This window comes from Ranitomeya variabilis, chromosome 5 (genome assembly GCF_051348905.1).
Source record: "Ranitomeya variabilis isolate aRanVar5 chromosome 5, aRanVar5.hap1, whole genome shotgun sequence".
Taxonomy (NCBI): domain Eukaryota; kingdom Metazoa; phylum Chordata; class Amphibia; order Anura; family Dendrobatidae; genus Ranitomeya; species Ranitomeya variabilis.
Window position 1 is genome coordinate 136,443,148 of NC_135236.1, and position 19,017 is coordinate 136,462,164.

General features: G+C 41.7%; 1 protein-coding gene across 4 annotated transcripts in view; it reads right to left on the reverse strand.

Annotated features, from left to right (window-relative positions):
• Positions 1 to 4,009: 4,009 nt before the first annotated feature.
• Positions 4,010 to 19,017, reverse strand: part of RNF212 (ring finger protein 212) — a 65,636-nt gene continuing 50,628 nt past the window's right edge. For all 4 annotated transcript variants that reach the window (XM_077263371.1, XM_077263372.1, XM_077263369.1 and 1 more), the window contains 5 exons: positions 16,484 to 16,538; positions 12,266 to 12,311; positions 12,086 to 12,146; positions 6,922 to 6,958; positions 4,010 to 4,330 (listed from right to left, as the gene is read on the reverse strand). In XM_077263371.1, coding sequence (XP_077119486.1) covers positions 4,135 to 4,330; positions 6,922 to 6,958; positions 12,086 to 12,146; positions 12,266 to 12,311; positions 16,484 to 16,538 — 395 coding nt within the window. In that variant the 3' untranslated portion in view covers positions 4,010 to 4,134. The remainder of the gene's footprint in view (positions 4,331 to 6,921; positions 6,959 to 12,085; positions 12,147 to 12,265; positions 12,312 to 16,483; positions 16,539 to 19,017) is intronic.

Below are 19,017 nucleotides of genomic sequence, written 5' to 3' on the forward strand. Positions count from 1 at the left end.
ATGTTCAGTTTGTCTGATTTTTCTCTTTATAGGTATATTTTTGAGTAAAATATAATTTTTTAATTTATTCTAAAAACTACTGACAACATGTCTCCGAATTTCCAAGCAATACATTTTGTATTTTTTTTTCTGAAAAGGAGAAATGGTCAAAATTAGAAAAAAACAAAAACAGTGCTTTCAGACCTCAAATAATGCAAAGAAAACAAGTTCATAATCATTTAGAAATAACAATACTAATGTTTTAACTAAGGAAAAGTTCAGAAATCAATATTTTGTGGAATAACCATGATTTTTAATCACAGCTTTCATGCGTCTTGGCATGCTTTCCACCAGTCTTTCACACTGCTTCTGGCGCAAAAATGTAAACAGTTCTTCTTTGTTTGTTGGCTTGTGACTATCCATGATCCCCTTGATTACATTCCAGAGGTTTTCAATGGGGTTCAGGTCTGGAGATTGGGCTGCCCATGACAGGGTTTTGATGTGGTTGCTTCTTAATTTTTGAAAGAGCTGTATATGTTTATTTTATATCTGGGTTGGGGATATTTCCAGGAGAAAAATAAGTACTGCCTAGTGTAGGAGCCAAACATAGTGAAATCTTAATGGTTGAAAACTACCTGTCCTGGTTGCGGTGGTGCGTTGCTGCAGCTCAAAAGAGTAACCTAGTTGGCCATGAAAGACGTACTGTCCTTGTCCGTTAACTGCTGCTCAATGCTGCGTGTCAATGGTGCAGTGCAAGGACCATGGAGCAGCACACATTCTCCTACACATAAAGAGCACAGGGTGGCACCTGTTTTGCAAGAAATAGTGGTGGATGGGAATCGTCCGTCGTGACTGAGCACATGCCATCATTTCCAGAAAAGCAGTGTAATCCACAAAATGGAATGGCACTGACAGCACCACCAGCATCTTAACCAGACACAGGAGTCACCAAAACCAAAGCTTTCAGGCAATGCTGAACCTCCTCCATCAACAGCAGAGCAAGGTCCCAAGCAGACTACAAAACAAGCAGATTGGACTTGGAGGATCCGTTGGACAAACATCGGGTTTGCGCTTCATCATCAACATCAATACCCTCTGATGATATCACGTCCTTGTCACCCTGATTGTTACCAGGTGCCTACACACCAGTATCATCATCCCTGACAGTTGTCTCATCTCCTGTGCCCCCACCCTCCTTCTTGACTCCCACATATAGATTATGCCTGACTCTTAAGTGCCACTACCATTTTACTAGTGCCTACCACGGCTGCCAGTGCCACTAAAACTATCACATCAGCTAGAAGAAATTGTTGTAAAATATCTTCCTTAGCACCTGGAATGCTGTAATTTAGATAACTAGGGGTCATAAAAGACAGAAATGTTATTGACAAAACTGAATGACTGCAATTGAAAAGTAACTTATGGCAGCAGAGTAGAAAAATATTTAGAATTGAGAGTCCTCAGTGGTTGATACCTTTTAATGGCTAACTGAAAAGATGGTAACAAATTGCAAGCTTTCGAGACTACACAGGTCTCTACATCAGGCAAAGACTAAAACAAATTCTGAAGAATCACATATTTATGCACAACATAGCATAGAAAAAAAAAAATGTGGTGTACCTAATTATTTGTACTAAATGTCCAACTGGGGGTCTGTATGTGGGGGAGACAGGGCAAAAGCTTAGAACAAGAATGAATTCTCACCGCCACACAATAAGAGAAAAAAGAATGGATCTACCTGTGGCAATACATTTTTGTCTCCCAAATCATAACATTATGGACATGAAATTACTTGTGTTAAAAGGTAGCTTCAAATCTCAGAGAGACAGAAGAGTCTGGGAATATAAACTGATGACGAACTTTGACACTCTCACTGCAGGAATGAATGTGTTGCATGGATTTATGTCTTTTTACATCAACTAAGGAACTTGCCCCTCAGACTATGAGGGGTCATCACAACAGAACCAGACCCCAATAAAATAATCCTTATCTAAGAACTGGCCCAATATTTATGGACATAACTTTATTACCCATGGTAATTCTGCTTCATGTCACCTGTCTTATCCATGGTTTTTCCCCTTTTTTTTTCTATGCTATGTTTTGCATAAATATGTGATCCTTCAGAATTTGTTTTAGTCTTTGCCTGATGAAGAGACCTGTGTAGTCTCGAAAGCTTGCAATTTGTTACCATCTTTTCAGTTAGCCATTAAAAGGTATCAACCACTGAGGACTCTCAATTCTAAATATTTTTCTATCTACTGGCTAACACGGTACCAAGATATATTTCTTTCCTGTATCAAAAAGGCAGCAGAGTAAGAAGATGAATGTATAGAACAATAACACAAACTGACAATGTCACTGTCAGAGGTAACATTATTATGCTGTGACTGAGATGAGTGACGTGGCATATAATCCATGAAATCCTCCTCTTTCTTCCCACTAATATACTTGCTGGAGGTAAATAAAGGAATTATTTACTGGTATGTGATCTGTGTTTGGTAGTATTAATGCTTGGATGGCTGGGGTCAGTTGTGGTGCTGCTGCTCTTAAGGTACCTTCACACTAAACGATTTACCAACGATCACGACCAGCAATACGACCTGGCCGTGATCGTTGGTAAGTCGTTGTGTGGTCGCTGGGGAGCTGTCACACAAACAGCTCTCCAGCGACCAACGATGCCGAGGTCCCCGGGTAACCAGGGTAAACATCGGGTTACTAAGCGCAGGGCCGCGCTTAGTAACCCGATGTTTACCCTGGTTACCATTGTAACTGTAAAAAAAAAAAAAACACTACATACTTACACTCTGGTGTCCGTCAGGTCCCTCGCCGTCTGCTTCCCGCACTGACTGTGTCAGTGCCGGCCGTAAAGCACAGCACAGCGGTGACGTCACCGCTGTGCTCGGCTTTTACTTTACGGCCGGCACTCACAGTCAGTGTGGGAAGCGGACAGCGGGGGACGTGTGACAGACACCGGAATGTGAGTATGTACTGTTTGTTTTTTTTACTTTTACAATGGTAACCAGGGTAAATATCGGGTTACTAAGCGCGGCCCTGCGCTTAGTAACCCGATATTTACCCTGGTTACCATTGTAAAACATCGCTGGCATCGTTGCTTTTTGCTGTCAAACACAACGATACACGCCGATCTGACGACCAAATAAAGTTCTGAACTTTCAGCAACGACCAGCGATATCACAGCAGGATCCAGATCGCTGCTGCGTGTCAAACACAACGATATCTCTATCCAGGACGCTGCAACGTCACGGATCGCTATCGTTATCGTTGCAAAGTCGCTTAGTGTGAAGGTACCTTTACTTATAGATTCCACATTTTTTCTGCCAGATGCCATGGTGTGGGCTTTTGTATTACACCATCCATTGCCAATAGCTCTTTTTCATTTACCATACATTTTCACTGAACTTGAATGAACATTTGTTTTTTTTAACCACAATTTTCCCCTTTCCAAAAAAAAGAGTGACCAAGAAATGCTAGGTAAAAGACAAAAAAAGAAAACAGCGACAAAAGGCATATTTTGTTTTTATGTCTAGCGTGTAATATTCATAATAAAGGTTCACAATGTAAAATCTCAATGTACACGAAAAGTTATTGTAAACTAATTACGGTACATATTTTTTTTTAAAAACATACAAAGACTTGACTTCTTATTTCTTGTAGTGCATAATGCTTTTTTGCCGAATATATAACAACATCTGCTGCAGGTATCTTGCTGGAAACAGCGGTTGTCATAATCAGGCCCCATTTACGTATGACATCAGTTAGTGTTCTGCAGCTATTGGATGAAATATGCAGAGCAATGACATCATGTTTCTGACATCAATCAGTTCTGTGCAGCTTCAACCAAAAGTTTTAGAACATGGATATCAGAAAAGGAGCTAGTTATGATAACTACTGCTGCCAGTCTTGCAATGTACAGCTACTATAAATGTGGCACACAGGCAATTTACTGTGTAGGGAACACTTAAAACACACTTTTGCAAAATCCCACGAACCCATGTAAAATCACATTGGATCTATTTTAAATAATTTTTAATTACAGGGTCACCAATTTATTGGTATGTAAAACAGTATTCGGTAGCTTATATTACCCACCTCTCCAAAGAAATAAACACAAAAAATAAATTTTTATATTACTTTTTAATGACGACGCTGCAAAATGTTGGCGATAGTAATGGGCTGTCTGACACTGGATGTCTGTGAAGATAAAGGTGTCTGAGATAATATCTGTGGGGATCTCTGACTAGACAGGTTCCAGATACTTTCATGGCTTGCTGGTGACACAGACTGTGAAAGGGGATGAAAAAAATTGTGCTGTGAAGATCCAACATTTGATCTGTATAGAAAAAAGTGAGTAATCGTAAGTAATATCTACTGTAAGCAATCAATATTAATTGTACAAGAGGCAACAAAGAAAAAACATCTAGAAATGGATATTTAACCATAAATGTAGGAAATAGGCCACGTTTTAGGCAGGTGTACAAAAAATAATGCAAAGTAAGAATGCTTACAAAAATGGCAGTGTTAATTATTTGTTTTTATCAATTAATAAAATGCAAAGTGAATGAATAAATAAGAAATCTTAATCAAATCAATATTTGGTTTGATCATGTTTTCCTTGAAAACAGCATCAATTCTTCTAGGTAAACTTGAACACAGTTTTTAAAGGAACTTGGAATGGAAGTTGTTCCAAATATCTTGGGAGAACTAACTAAAGATCGGTGGATGTAGGCTTGCGCAAATCCTTCTGGCTCTTCATGTAATCACAGAAAGACTCGATGATGTTGAGATCATGGCTCTGTGGGAGACATCTCACTTCCAGAACGCCTTGTTTTTCTTTACATTGAAGATAGTTGTTAAAGTGAATCTGTCAGTAGGTTTTTGCTATGTAATCTGAGGACAGCATGAGGTAGGGGTTGAAACACTGTACTCAACGATGTATCTGATTTACATTGTTGCGACTATCAGGCATCTGGGCAATTGTACAACTCCTCCCCCTCCTGTGATAAGCAGCTCGCAGTCTATAGCTATGTACATACACACCACCTGGTGTGGGTGAGGTTATCTTTCTCAGCTCTGCTGCATCCCTAAATCTAAAAAGCTCTGATAGTGTCAGAACTAGTGATGAGCGAGTATACTCAATGCTCGGGTTTTCCCCAGCACGCTTGGGTGGTCTCCGAGTATTTGTTAGTGCTCGGAGATTTCGTTTTCGTTGCCGCAGCTGCTTGATTTAAGGCTGCTGGACAGGCTGAGTACATGTGGGGGTTGCCTGGTTGCTAGGGAATCCCCACATGTATTCAAGCTATCCAGCAGCCATAAATCATGCAGCTGAGGGGAAGAAAACGAAATCTCCGAGCACTAACAAATACTCGGAGATCACCCAAGAGCACGTCAAATTCCACAATAGATTACCTCAAAAGGCGCGAGCTGAAGGTTTTACAATGGCCCTCACAGTCCCCTTATCTGGACATCATTGAAAATCTTTGGCTAGAACTCAAAATAGGAGTGCATGCAAGATGAGCAAAACTGGAAGATTTTTCCAAGGAAGAATGGATGAAAATCCTTTAAAGAAGAATTGAAAAACTCTTTGCTGGCTACAAAAAGCGTTTACAAGCTGTGATACTTATAAAAGGGGATGCTACTAGGAACTAATGATGCAGCATGTCCAAATTTTTGCCTTTGGCCCTTTTTCATTTTTGTCATTTTTAAAATGCAAAATATTATTTTTTTTTGCCTAAAATACAAAGGAAATGTGTGTCATCTTTAACTTTAGCCCTTTTAGAGATAATTTAATCTTCAACTTGTCAAAAATACTGTTGTGAACAGTTTAGCAAGAGGTGGCCAAACTTTTACATGCCACTGTAAGCATGAGGTGTGTTTCATCTTCTGCACCAAGTTTCTTTGACTGACCACTACATTTACGGTCTTCAACGATGACCATTTTTCATTGCTTCTTCAAAAGAGCTTCAACAGCATACATTGAAACCCCAAATCTTTTTTTTTTTTTTATCTTTGCTACCTTGTGACTACACAGCAGCTTATGTTTCAGATAATGACTATGCATCAACTTGCATATAAAAATGAAGATCATCATCACTTGTTATGGCTAATTGGATACTCATACACTTGACTATAATCCTGCAATATCCCAGTCTTTGTGCAAGTGTGCCTGAAAGAAAGTATACTGTTTTGAAGGCAAAGGGTGGTCATACCACATATTGATTTGATGTCGATTTTTTTGGTTTTACTTTGCATTTTGCTAAATTGTTACAAATATACTATTAACCTACTAAAACGTTTGCACAGCATCTTTATTTAAAATAACTATTATTTAAATATTTTTTTAATATTATTTAAAATATCTTAATTTATCTTGCATAGTTAACACCCCCAAACCACAGTTTTTCCTGTACAAATTAAGCCCTCACACAACTCAGTCTATGTAAAAAATAAAAAAAATTATGGGTCACAGATCATGGTTAGCAAAAAAAAAATATTTTAAGTGGGGGTTTTTTTCAGCAAAAATACTAAAACATAAAAAAATAAAGATGGTATTATAATTTTAAAATCAAACTTAAAAAAATATAGCATATTGATATTGAATGGTCTTAGGAAACAAAAAAATACACAGAATGACTGTTTTGTTCTCCCCACCTGCAAAAAAAGTGGAATAAAATTGATAAAAAAAGGATGTAAAATAAATATATTTGTTTTAAACCTTTTTTAAAACGGCAACAACCTGTCTAAAATATGTGACTCTTTATGACTTTTATGCAGAAATGTAGTCATAAATATGTCGCACTTCATGCCAAAAGGTTGGCCACGCTCCCATTTCTCATCAAACGTGACCTAAATGTAAACTCCCAACACAGAGTGAACTGAGCCGGAGATATTCATCCCTGCTTTTCAACCAAATAAATGGATTACCTTAAGGATCCTCCTGTATTACCAGTTCCATAGGGACCTGCAAAATGGAAGTTTGTGTTTGATATTTAGGGAAAATATGCAGATGAGAGATATAAAATGTTGCACATTAAAATTCTCATAAACTGTCAAAGTTAATTGATAGGAGCAGTTAAAGGGAATCTGACAGGCAATTTCTTTGTAGTATACTAATTGTGTGGTGAAATAGTGCTTGGGTAGCCGTTTCAGGATATGTATCTTTTATTTCTGTACGGGCCCCCATTGTCGTGCTGTAAGCGCCGGAAAAATGTGTTGCCTCACTCCAGGAAGTCAGGCATATGTAAATGATAAATGTACCCCTTCCCCCACCAAGCCCTCTGCCCCAGCGTCAGTGATTAGCCAAGCTTATATATGCCTAATGAATATTCACCCCTTCCCTCGCCCTTAATCTCGCCCACCCCTCCGGCTAGTGTCACTAATTGAGACAAACTGCCTTATGTCAGCGGATCAGACATGACTGTGGCAGCATGTAATTCTGTAGAGCTGTCACTCTCAGGTCAGGAGATCAGACAGCCAGTCCGAGGATTGCGATGTGATCCTCGAGCATAAGGCAGTTTGTCTCAATTAGTGACACCGGCGCAGAGGGGTGGGCGGGATTATGGGTGGGGGAAGGGGTGACTTTAGCATATATACCCTTGGCTAATCAGCGACACCGGCACAGAAGGGTGGGTGGGATTTTGGGTGGGGGAAGGGGTGACTTTAGCATATATACCCTTGGCTAATCAGCGACAGCGGCACAGAAGGGTGGGTGGGATTATGAGCGGAGGAAGGGGTGACTATAGCATATATACGCTTGGCTAATCAGTGACACCAATGCATATATACGCTTGGCTAATCAGCGATACCGGCGCAGAGGGGTAGGCAGGATTATGGGCGGGGGAAGGGGTGACTATAGCATATATACACTTGGCTAATCAGTGACACAGGCACAGAGCTGTGGGCAAGATTATGGGGGAGGGGAGGGGTGAATATTCATTAAGTATATATACGCTTGGCTAATCAGTGACAACGGCACACAGGGGTGGGTGGGATTATGGGCAGGGGAAGGGGTGAATATTCATTTATCATTTCCACATGCTTGACTTGCCAGAGCAAGACAATAAAATATCCAGGCTTGCAGCAAGACAATAGGGCCATGTAAAAAAAATAAAAGTTACATATCCTGAAAGGGCTACCGAAGCCCTATTTCAGGATACTATTGGTATACAATATAAAAACAACCTCACAGATTCCCTTTAATTAGGCTGATCTCTACAATTATAGAATTGAGTATTACTGAGTAAAAGGCAAAATAAATCCCAACAGGGCTATAAGTGAGTTCTGCTTACCCCTCACACAGCTTCCCCTATATCAGATGCACAGATTACACAGTCAATCATTTAGTGTGGGTGGGGTAAACAGGACTTTCTCAAAGACTGCTGTTTGCTCTTCACTTGGAAATCCTACTTCAAATCATATAAACCAGGGGTGGGGATCCTCAGGCCTTTTTCTCTGGCCCCCAGGCCAGTGCTTTGTCCAGTACATCCACTTTGATGGCCCTTTAATTATGAAGTACTCTGCGAGCATGCACACACAGCGTTCACTACAAGACACTGCGCATGTTCAATGGAAGATTAAGTTGGTCGGAGTTAGGATGTTATACGCTCCTGTCCCTCAGAAGATGACAGGAGCAGTGTTTCCTGTCAGTGGCGTATCCAGGGGGGGGCAGTCGGGGCATGTGCCCCGGGCGCTGCCGACAGGGGGGGCCAGCGGGCCGCCTGATGATGCGGCGGGCCAAGGAGGCTCCTCATCGAGTCATACCCAGGGGTTGGCAGGGGAGGGGGAGCGGAGGTTGTCTAATTATACTCACCTGCTCCTGGTGTGGTCCCTGCAGGTCCCTGGCTCCCCGGCGCTCCAGCTTCTTCCTGTACTGAGCGGTCACATGGTACCGCTCATTACAGTAATGAACATGCGGCTCCACCTCCCATAGGGGTGGAGCTGCATATTCATTACTGTAATGAGCGGTAACGGTGACCACTCAATACAGGAAGAAGCTGCCGGCGCCGGGGAAGCAGGGACCTGCAGGGACCGCACCAGGAGCAGGTGAGCATAACGGGGAGGGGAGCGCAGCGCGATATTCACCTGCTCCTCATTCCAGCCGCTGAGCCGCCGCGTTTTCAGCGTCTTCTGCAGTGACGCTGAGGTCAGAGGGCGCGGTGACGTGGTTAGTGCGCGCCCTCTGCCCGAATGTCTGCAGAAGATGCTGAAGGCGGAGCGGAGGCTCAGAGGCTGGAACAAGGAGCAGGTGAATATTGAAAGTGCCGGGGGCCTGAGAGACGGAGAGAGGTGAGTATGTGATTTTTTTTTATCGCAGCAACAGCAAATGGGGCAAGTGTCTGTATGGAGCATCTATGAGGCCATAATGTTTGTGCAGCACTATATGGGGCAAGTGTCTGTATGGGGTATCTTAGGGGGCCATAACGTTTGTGCAGCATTATATGGGGCAAATGTCTGTATGGAGCATCTTATGAGGCCATAATTAATGTTTGTGCAGCACTATATTGGGCAAATGTGTCTATGGAGCATCTTATGGGGCCATTATTAACCTTTATGCAGGATTATATGGGGCTCCTGATTCAATATGGATATTCAAAAACACTTAACCTACTGATGTCTCAATTAATTTTACTTTTATTGGTATCTATTTTAACATTATGGGGATTCAGGAATGTACCTTGGCTTGGTCATACAGTTTCAATAGAGTTAAGGTTCAAATGGGGGAGGTTTGGTGGGGAGGGGGGGGCACCAAACTGATCCTTTGCCTGGGGTGCAGGAAAGGCTAGATACACCTCTGTTTCCTGTTATATGAATGCCTCAGCCCATTGTCTCCAGTATTGTATATGCCCTAGCCCAGGGTCTCCAGTGATGTGTATACCGCAGCCCCGTGTCTCCTGTGACTCCCGTTCTGCAGCCCCCATGTCTTCAGAGACGCTCAAGCCTCAGCCCCGTGTCTCCTGTGACATGTATGCCAGAGCCCCCTTGTCTCCTGTCACATGTATGCCCGAGCCCCATGCTTCCACTGACATGTATGCACCAGCTGCCTTTCTCCTGTGATGTCTATGCCGCAGCCCCATGTCTCCTGTGACGCCCATTCTGCAGCCCCCATGTCTTCAGTGACATTCAAGCCTCAGCCCCGTGTCTCCTGTGACATGTATGCCAGAGCCTCCTTGTCTCCTGTCACATGTATGCCCGAGCCCCATGCCTCCTGTGACGTGTATGCCCCAGCTGCATTTCTCCTGTGATGTCTATGCCGCAGCCCCATGTCTCCTGTGACGTATATACAGCAGTCTCGATGTCTACTATGTGATGTAAATACAGCAGTCTCGTTGTGATGTATATACATCAGACCTCTCACTCCTTGAGATCTATAAATCTAAAGTGAGCAGTGATGGGTTTCTTTAAAAAACTTATCGCAGAGTGTCGCCTGTGCTCCAGACCAACGCAAATCTGGAAAAGCAGTTATGAGTAGCAACATCATCTATACCACCCAACGTCACACCTCACCAAAGAGAAGCAATTCCTGCCATCACGTTAGGGGTGAGTTAATTAAATATTTGTCCAAATATAGAAGGGTAATTTTCAATTTTGTGCAGCCCCGAAGGATGTTATAAATATCCAAATGGCCCTTGGCAGAAAAAAAGGTATCTCTAGTTTTTATTGTACGCAGAAATCAGAACTCACAGGTCCACTTTAATATTTCCCTGTTGTTACTAACTTGCTTTCCTGAAGTAACTACATGTTATGTATTCTGGCTATGTTCACACACAGTGGAAAAACTGCAGAATTTTGGTGAAGATTTCAAAGTTAAGTACAAAAATGTCAATAGAAAAAAATCTACTATTGCAAGAGGTAACTGGATTTGTCTCAGGTTTCACCTATTGCTCATAATTTAATAAAGTCCACAGAAAAATTCACATATATTTACTACATGCCTTAAAAAAAAACAAAAAAAAAAACAAAGTCTGCCTCCCAGTGACTGGATCCCAAACACTCCCGGGGCTCAACAAGCTGGCGCCGGGCAGGTTCAGAATGCTATTTTTCTGCAGATTAACCCCATATCTGCAAGCTAATAGCATTTTTTCACGTGACATTTTCCCTATATATATATATACAGTGTGAATAGAAACATTAACCAGTTCAAGACCAGGCACGTTTTCAGATTTATTTTGTACATGCGGTTTTAAGAGATATAAACAATTTGTATTCTTTGGCTCTCCATAGAACAACAGGATGCAGCAGATACACCTTTATCATGGAGGACCTGCTGCATCCTGTTGTGCATTTGTGTCTGGAGATGGTATTGCAAGTATGGCTGCTATTTTTTCAGTGATGCCTTTTATTTAGCTGTTCATATAATTATTGACTCTTTTTTTCTTTTCTGGTCCCGGAGATTGGATTTTTATGCCTTTCTTATACCCCTTTTCACTATTTTTATGAATGTAGAGAACCACTAAAATACATTTTAAATTGTGCTCCTCTTTCCTTAGAAATTATTCGTTTATGTTTCACACACTGTGGCCTCACATAAGCGGATAGCATACTTTTGGAGGACATTTCAACATTTAATTACATTTTTATTATTGCCGATTTCCTCTGTAACTAGTAAGCACTGGGTCGCTGTTACTGCTTCTTGTGCTGTTTTCACAGCGCTTGTTCAGTGATGTATATAGTAATAAAGAAATCGGGAAAGCAGAGATGGTAATATAGCATGTATGCCTTCTCTGTGCGGAGTGTGGCTGTGTCTGACAACCGACTCCTCACTCCTGAACGATCTTGTGCATCTACTTACTCTGCAACAATGCTTGCTCCAAATCCTCACTGCTGGATTATAAGCGTACTGCCCTGATGTTTAAAGTCAATGGCAGGTCCAAAAGCATTTAAAAACCTTAACTTTTTTTTATGAAACCTGTAGCCAAAAGGTGTGTAGGAACCTACATGGGTTTTACTAATTATGATCATTCACCCCCCAAAATGACTCTGCCTTATGCAACTGTAGACTGAAGCACTAGAAAACAATGGATGCGAAAATCTACTTAATATTTTATACAATAACAGTAATTAATGATTAAACATTTATTTAGAAAGTTACCCATGAACCCAGGCGGAGAGGGAGTTATCAATGATAATCGACTTGAACCACCAATGGTTAACTGTAAATGTAAAAGAATTTGCTTAATACAATAGAAAATTATATTGGGGAATTGTTTTATTATGTGTTGTATGAATAATGTAATCAATGATTAGCTCATATATCTACATATAAACTTACATTTTTTCTTCTCGATGCGTTAGAAGATTGTTCCATTAACTCAATCCTGTTGAAACAGAAATGATAAGTACGTCACACATAAAACCAATGAAACATCACAAAGAAGTTGTAATTATGGTACATCCAGGCCCTAATGCCGAACAACCTCTCTGTAATGCCACTGCCGGCGTCCCTGCATGTCTCTCCTTTCCCCTCCATGCAGGAATGCCGACATGCTGCATGGCTGGGGCAGTGAGTATGTCCCTCAGTGTTTTCCCTGATTCTCTGGTTCTTAAAGGGCACCTGCAAGACGGCCCTTGTTTAAAAGGGCCCATCTCCAATAAGGAGATGCTAAGCAACATTAATTCATTAGTGAGTTAGATGTTCTACTAGTGAGTTGTTGGGTCCCATGGTCTTGGTGTGACCAGTGTCCTGAATCCGGAGTCCCTGGTCATTGTGAAGCCAGTCCTGAACCTGAAGTCCCTGGTCCTTGTGCAGCCAGTTCTGAAACTGTAGACCCTGGTCCTTGTGTGGCAACTCCTGAACCCTGAAGCTGCTCCGGTGGTACCTGAACCAGTATCCGAGACCTGTGTGACTATCCAAGTATTCCGTGTATCCGGACTGTCCTATCAGTCCCCAAATCAGCCCTGTCTGAGACTCCATGTCAGTTACAGTTCTTCCTGAGGATCCTGAACCTATTAGTCTGAATGGAGGAAGAGTCGTAATTACCAGTGTCTACATACCTGACTCCTGGGATCAGTGGCTGCAGTACAAAGACTGCTTAGGAGAGGTACCTGGCGGCTACCTGCAGCTCAAGCCTGACTCCACCCACGTGAGCTCCAGTGAACACCAGGTAGCTGTTTAGTGATGCCCCTCCTAGATAAGCCTGGCCCCGTAGCACAGTGGGTCCATGAACCCATGCGGTCATTGTTGTGGATATGTTGCAGTTAAGTCACAGTAACATGAATTTTATATAGATATGCTGTGAAATTCCGTATTTCAATAATTTTTATTGGGTAATAATTTTATATGGGGACAGGAAAGAGGGGAAAAAAATGGGAAACAAGGGAATGGAAATATTTTTTTAAGGAAGGGCATTTCGTGAATGTTTAATCTATGCTACTGGTCAACTTATGCTGCGATTTTTCTTCAATGAGTGTCAATGAGATTTCTACTGTAATATATACAGTTGCATGTAAAAGTTTGGGCACCCCAATTTCCTTCTTGTCATTTTTAAAATGTAAAAAATGAATATATTTTTTTCCCCTAAAATACAAATAAATGTGTCATCTCTAACTTTATCCCTTTGAGAGATCATTTCATCTTCAACTTGCTTATCTGTTCACAATAACAGTAATTTTGACCAGGGATGCCCAAACTTTTACATGCCACTGTATATGGTTTTCTACAAGCAAATCCACAGCAAAATGTTTGCAGCATAAACCCCCCATGGGCATAGCCATTAGCTATTACAGATATGGCATGTGAGTCTCATTCAGACGTCAGTTTTTCACATATGTGTTCTATCCGTGGTCTTCATGGATACAATACGCACCCATTATAGTCTATAGGGATATTCACATGTTCGTCTTCTTTTTGCGAACCATGTATCCATGCAAAAATTATGGAGACATGTCCATTTTCTTCTTGGCATCATGGATGTAAGGTAGTACAATACAAATTCATGGGTCTGTGAAAATCAAGGACAGCACACAAATGGCATTCATGTGCTGTCCATAATTCACATTGCAAATATTAAAATTCTTCAATTATCCAACTAGTCACCATGAAAAGAGCAAGATCAGCTGTGTTGGTATATGTCTGCACTGGCTGAGGTCAACTTACCACGACGGCCCTTGGTGAGATATTAATACTGAGGATTTCCACAGCGAAAAATAAATCAGCGTCTTACAGTTCCAACAAAGTGGACGAAATTTATAGAAATCTCATGCCCACAAGTCAGCAACATGAAAATTTATCTTGCAGGTACATTGAGTTTTAGGCCTCCTTCACATGTCCTGGTAATTTTGGTACTGGAAAAACAAGTGCCAGTGACGTCCTTGGTCCGTGTCAGGTACTGGAATAGAATGAAGAATACAAATGGCGCTGCGAGCGGTGAGGTCAGTAGGGTTAAAGCACTTCACCCGCCGGCTGTGAGTGGCGGTAACCTTTATGACGTCAATGCCTTGTTCTCATACTACTCTCATTGTGTTATGGCGCCAGTGGTGAGTGGTCACGTTACTGATGTCACCGCTCATCATTGCCTCCAGATGTAGCAGAGTTGGGGATCGTCGTGTGACCTCCTTATTACTGATTTATGGCGGACCCTTGTTAATTTACCCATTTATTAAGACAAATAAAAGTAAAGAGGGTAATTGTCGGGGTATGCTTTTTACAATTAAAGAACTTTCTCTGTGTGTGTGTGTTTATTTCTTTTCACTATGGGTTAGTAATGGGGGTGTCTGACTGATACCTCTGCATTACTAACCGCAAGGCTTGATGGCATTTGTGATTTTTGACAAATCACAGCTGTCCTCAAACCCATTTATTACCCTGATTGCCACTGCACTAGGGCATCGGAATGAGCCCGGTAAAGCAACAGAATTGGCGCGTCTAATGTGATATACCAACTCTGGGTCGGCTGCAGGCTTCTATTTTTTGGCTTGAGACAGGCCATTAACCATGGACTATCCCAGCCTGATAATAGCAGCTGTCTGCTTTATCTGTGCTGGTTTTAAAATATTGGGCAGGCCCCACACTGTTTTTTTTATTTATTTAATGGTTTACTTAATGAATGCTATTCCCAGGCGGCAGGTGCTGACTACAACTGTCTTCAGCGTCACCTGGTCTCGCTGATTGCAGGTAGATTGCAGGTTTCCCAGCCGCCGGAGCTTTTCATTTGGGTACGTGTCACACAGATGTCATATACCGTATTTCTTGGACTATAAGACATACTTTTTCTCCCCCCAAAATTGGGAGGAAAATGGGGGGTGCGTCTTATAGTCCGAATGCAGGCTTACCAGGGGGTTGCGTCAGTGGTGTAGCAGTGTTCCTTCCTCAGGGAACCAGTGGTCGCAGAAGTGTGGTGATGCTGAAGCTCTGAGTTGGCGGTGAGCAGTGCGGAGTGCATCATCAGTTTCCCTGCAGCCATCTTCCTAAAGCCGTGGGCTGCCGGAGGCGGCACATGCACGGATTGAGATCTCGGGTGGGCCTCTCACGCTCCATTTTCCTGACGCACTTTCCTGAAGCTGGAGGTTGTGCGTGCACATATTGAGATCTCGGTGGCCCTCGGCTTCAGGAAAATGACTGCCGGAGGCCGCGCGTGCACAGAATGAGATCTCAGGAGCCATTTTCCAGAAGCCACAGGCCGCGCATGCGCAGATTAAGATCTCAGCAGCCATTTTCCTGAAGCCGGAGGCTGTGCGTGCACAGATTGAGATCTCGGCGGCCCTCGGCTTCAGGAAAATGGCCACCAAGAAACCAATGATGCACTCGGCTCTGCTCATCGTAGACTCCAGGCCGCAGCATCGCCACATTTCTGCCGCCGACACCCTGAGGAAGGGACCCTGCTGCATGCAACGCACTCTGCTTTACCTCACCGCCGACACCGGACGCGTAGCATCGGACTACTGGGAAACTCGGGACTGCAGCATTGCCCAATTCTGCCGCCGCCTGCTTCCTGAGGAAAGGACCATGCCTCCTGTGACTCCACTGTACCACCGCCGGCCCTCAGGTAAGATACCCTAAATTCGGATAATAAGACGGACCCCCATCTTATAAAAATCTTTTTTTTACTATTTTTCACCGTTTCGTCTCATGGTCCGGTGCATCTTATAGTCCATAAAATATGGTATGTCTTATATGCGGTTTTTCCCTTTAGAATTTCATCAGATGCAAAAAATGTTCAGGTAAAACACATATGCATTCTAAGTGAATTTTTGCTGCGGAAATGCATTCAAAATGCATGCATGACCCACATGGCTGTATAAATAAAGTTTTCTAATAGCTAAATGTCAGGAAATATTAAAAAATATATAGCTCTATTTAAAACAAGACACACGACATAACAAAAAGGGCAAAATCTGCAGTGTCATATAAATAAAAATGCACGTAAAATACTCAAGTAACCAAATTTACCTAATAGCTGCAGAAAATCTGCAACATCAAAAACCCAGCAAATACTCATAGTGGGAACATAACCTTGTGGTTTGTATTTAAGCGCTTTCTTCTCCTACTTACTTATTGATGCTAGGCACTTGTGATGCAGATGGAGAAGATCTGTTCTCTGAATTGACTGAAGCACAAAGAAAAGAAGGTAGTTTTTTCCTTATGTAAAAAAAAAAAATCAAACTCATAGATAAAATTTTCTTACAGACTACATCAATAACCATGATTTATTTATCATCACATGAATGATTTATGCTAAGCTTACAGCAGGGATTCACTTTCCCACTTAAAGGGGTTGTCCACCACTGGGCAGCACCTGAGGCTCTTAAGGAGGATCTTTCACTGGATTTTTAACTGAGTACCTATTCACAATAACTGCTGATTCACTGATTCTGGAACAGGTTTTCTTTTTTTTCCCCGTGCCCTTGTTTCCAAAGTTATACCTCAGGGCTGATAACTTAGAACTTTTTTCATAGAGGAGAATAACTAAATTTGCATCTTTATGACGAGGGGTCATAACCCTGGAACAGAAGAGCACAGAATAGAAAAAGTGTTCCAGAATTAGTGAAACAACGGCGATTGGAGAATAAGCTTAGTTTAAATTATATAAAAAAAAAAAATCCAGTGACAGGTCCTCATTGAGGGTATGTGCACACGTTGCGCATTTGGCAGCAGATTTGACAGTTTTTTTTCCATGCGTTGTACATGCAAATGCTGTGGAAAATACCGCATGGAAACGCTGAGGTTTATTTTCCGCAGCATGTCAATTCTTTGTGCGGATTCCGCAGCGTTTTACACCTATTCCTTAATAGGAAACCACAGGTGTAAAAATCCGCAACGTGTGCACATACCGTTAGAAGTCAAGTAACTGCTTTGCATCAATGTTATTTCAAGCTGTGTTTAGATACACTGTTTAGGTAGTATCCCAAGAGAAATATTGTAGCGCAAATTGCTGAAAAAGCTAACGCTGACTGTGATGGAAAGGTGTCAATAAAATAATAATAAAAAATATATAAAATAAACAAAATTCTTAACAAATACTACTCAGCAGCACTATATAAACAGGGGGAAACTGATGTTGAAAAGGGAAACCATTTTACAAGTCTCTGACGCTCCCTAGCTTGACTGACTCAGATAAGAGACACACTTAATGGGTTGATAAGAGAAGAGGAAATGATCAAAACAATGAAACATTTGAAAAAAAATAAAACCCCTGGGCTTTCAGGAGAATTTTATAAATTATTGAGTGAAGAGGTATCACTAATTTTGGCAAAAGCCTTCAACTTCACACTACATAGCAAAGTTATCCAGAGTTCTGAAAACATGGCATACATTAAAGTACTCCACAAACAAGGAAAAGATGAAACAGAACCAGGATCATATAAGTCTATCTCTTTAATAAATTAGGAGATAAAAATAATTTCAAAAATATTGGTTGACCGATTAGTAGAATCATAGGCTTGCATCAGATAGAATTTATCAAAAAAAGAGCAGCAGTGTTTAAGATCAGAACATCCTGGGGGTTCAGGATGGATTGAAACGTGATGGACCAGTGGAAGGTAATCCAGCTCTCCCGGAGGCACTAGATGCCGAGAAAGCTTAACTAAAGTCTTAGATAAATTCGGGATAACGGGCACATTTAGAAACTATTTGTCTGCTCTTTACGATAACCCACAAGCGAAAATCTTCACACCTGGCTATTTATCAAAAGCTTTTCAGCTATAAAAGGGGACGAGACAGGGATGCCCACTTACTCCCTTATTGTTCGACTTGGCCATAGAGCCGCTGTACCTGATAATTTCTGACTGCTTTGAGGGCCTAAAATTAGGGCCCAAAGAGATCAAATTAACATGTTTCGCAGACGTTATGCTGCTTTTCCTATCAAACCCGGTGAATCATATGCAATGAATACTAGATAAATTAACCTACTTTGGATCCTTTTTGGGACATAAAATCAACATAAGTAAATGTCAACTTCTATATCGGAGAGGGATAACGAACAAATTAGATAGAATTGGTGGAGTCTCCATATCCTTAGATTATATTACCTATTTGAGAGAGAAAATATGAAGAGATTCTATGTCTCTTTACAGACTTAATTATCCCCACTTGATAGAAAAAAATATTTCAAGGACTTGACAGATGGGAAAAATTAAACTCATCTCTGTTTTGAAGAATATACTGTTGAAACACTCTGATACTAAAAAATTACAGGCAACATTTGTGAAATTTATTTGGCAAGGGAAGAGACCAAGAATTGCTTAGTAAATTAGCATTGAGGAAGGAAGGAGGAGCCCAGATGCCTTTAATAAAATTATATAATCTAGCTGCCCTAACCAGACATATCAAGGATTGGATACATGGAACTTCATATTTTTCCAGTACAAAAGGCTAGATTCACATTTGCGGATGGAGGGCTGCGTACGTCCTCCGTGAAGCTCCGCCCACCGCCGCACCTCCTACGTCGGCATGCGGCGTGCGTACCCTATCTTTACCATTAAATATGCAGGCCATGCCGATGTACGCAGATGCCTCCGCATGCGTCGTTTTGACGGTGCGGTGACCTGCGCCGAACGCAGCCCTCCATCTGCAAATGTGAAACTAGC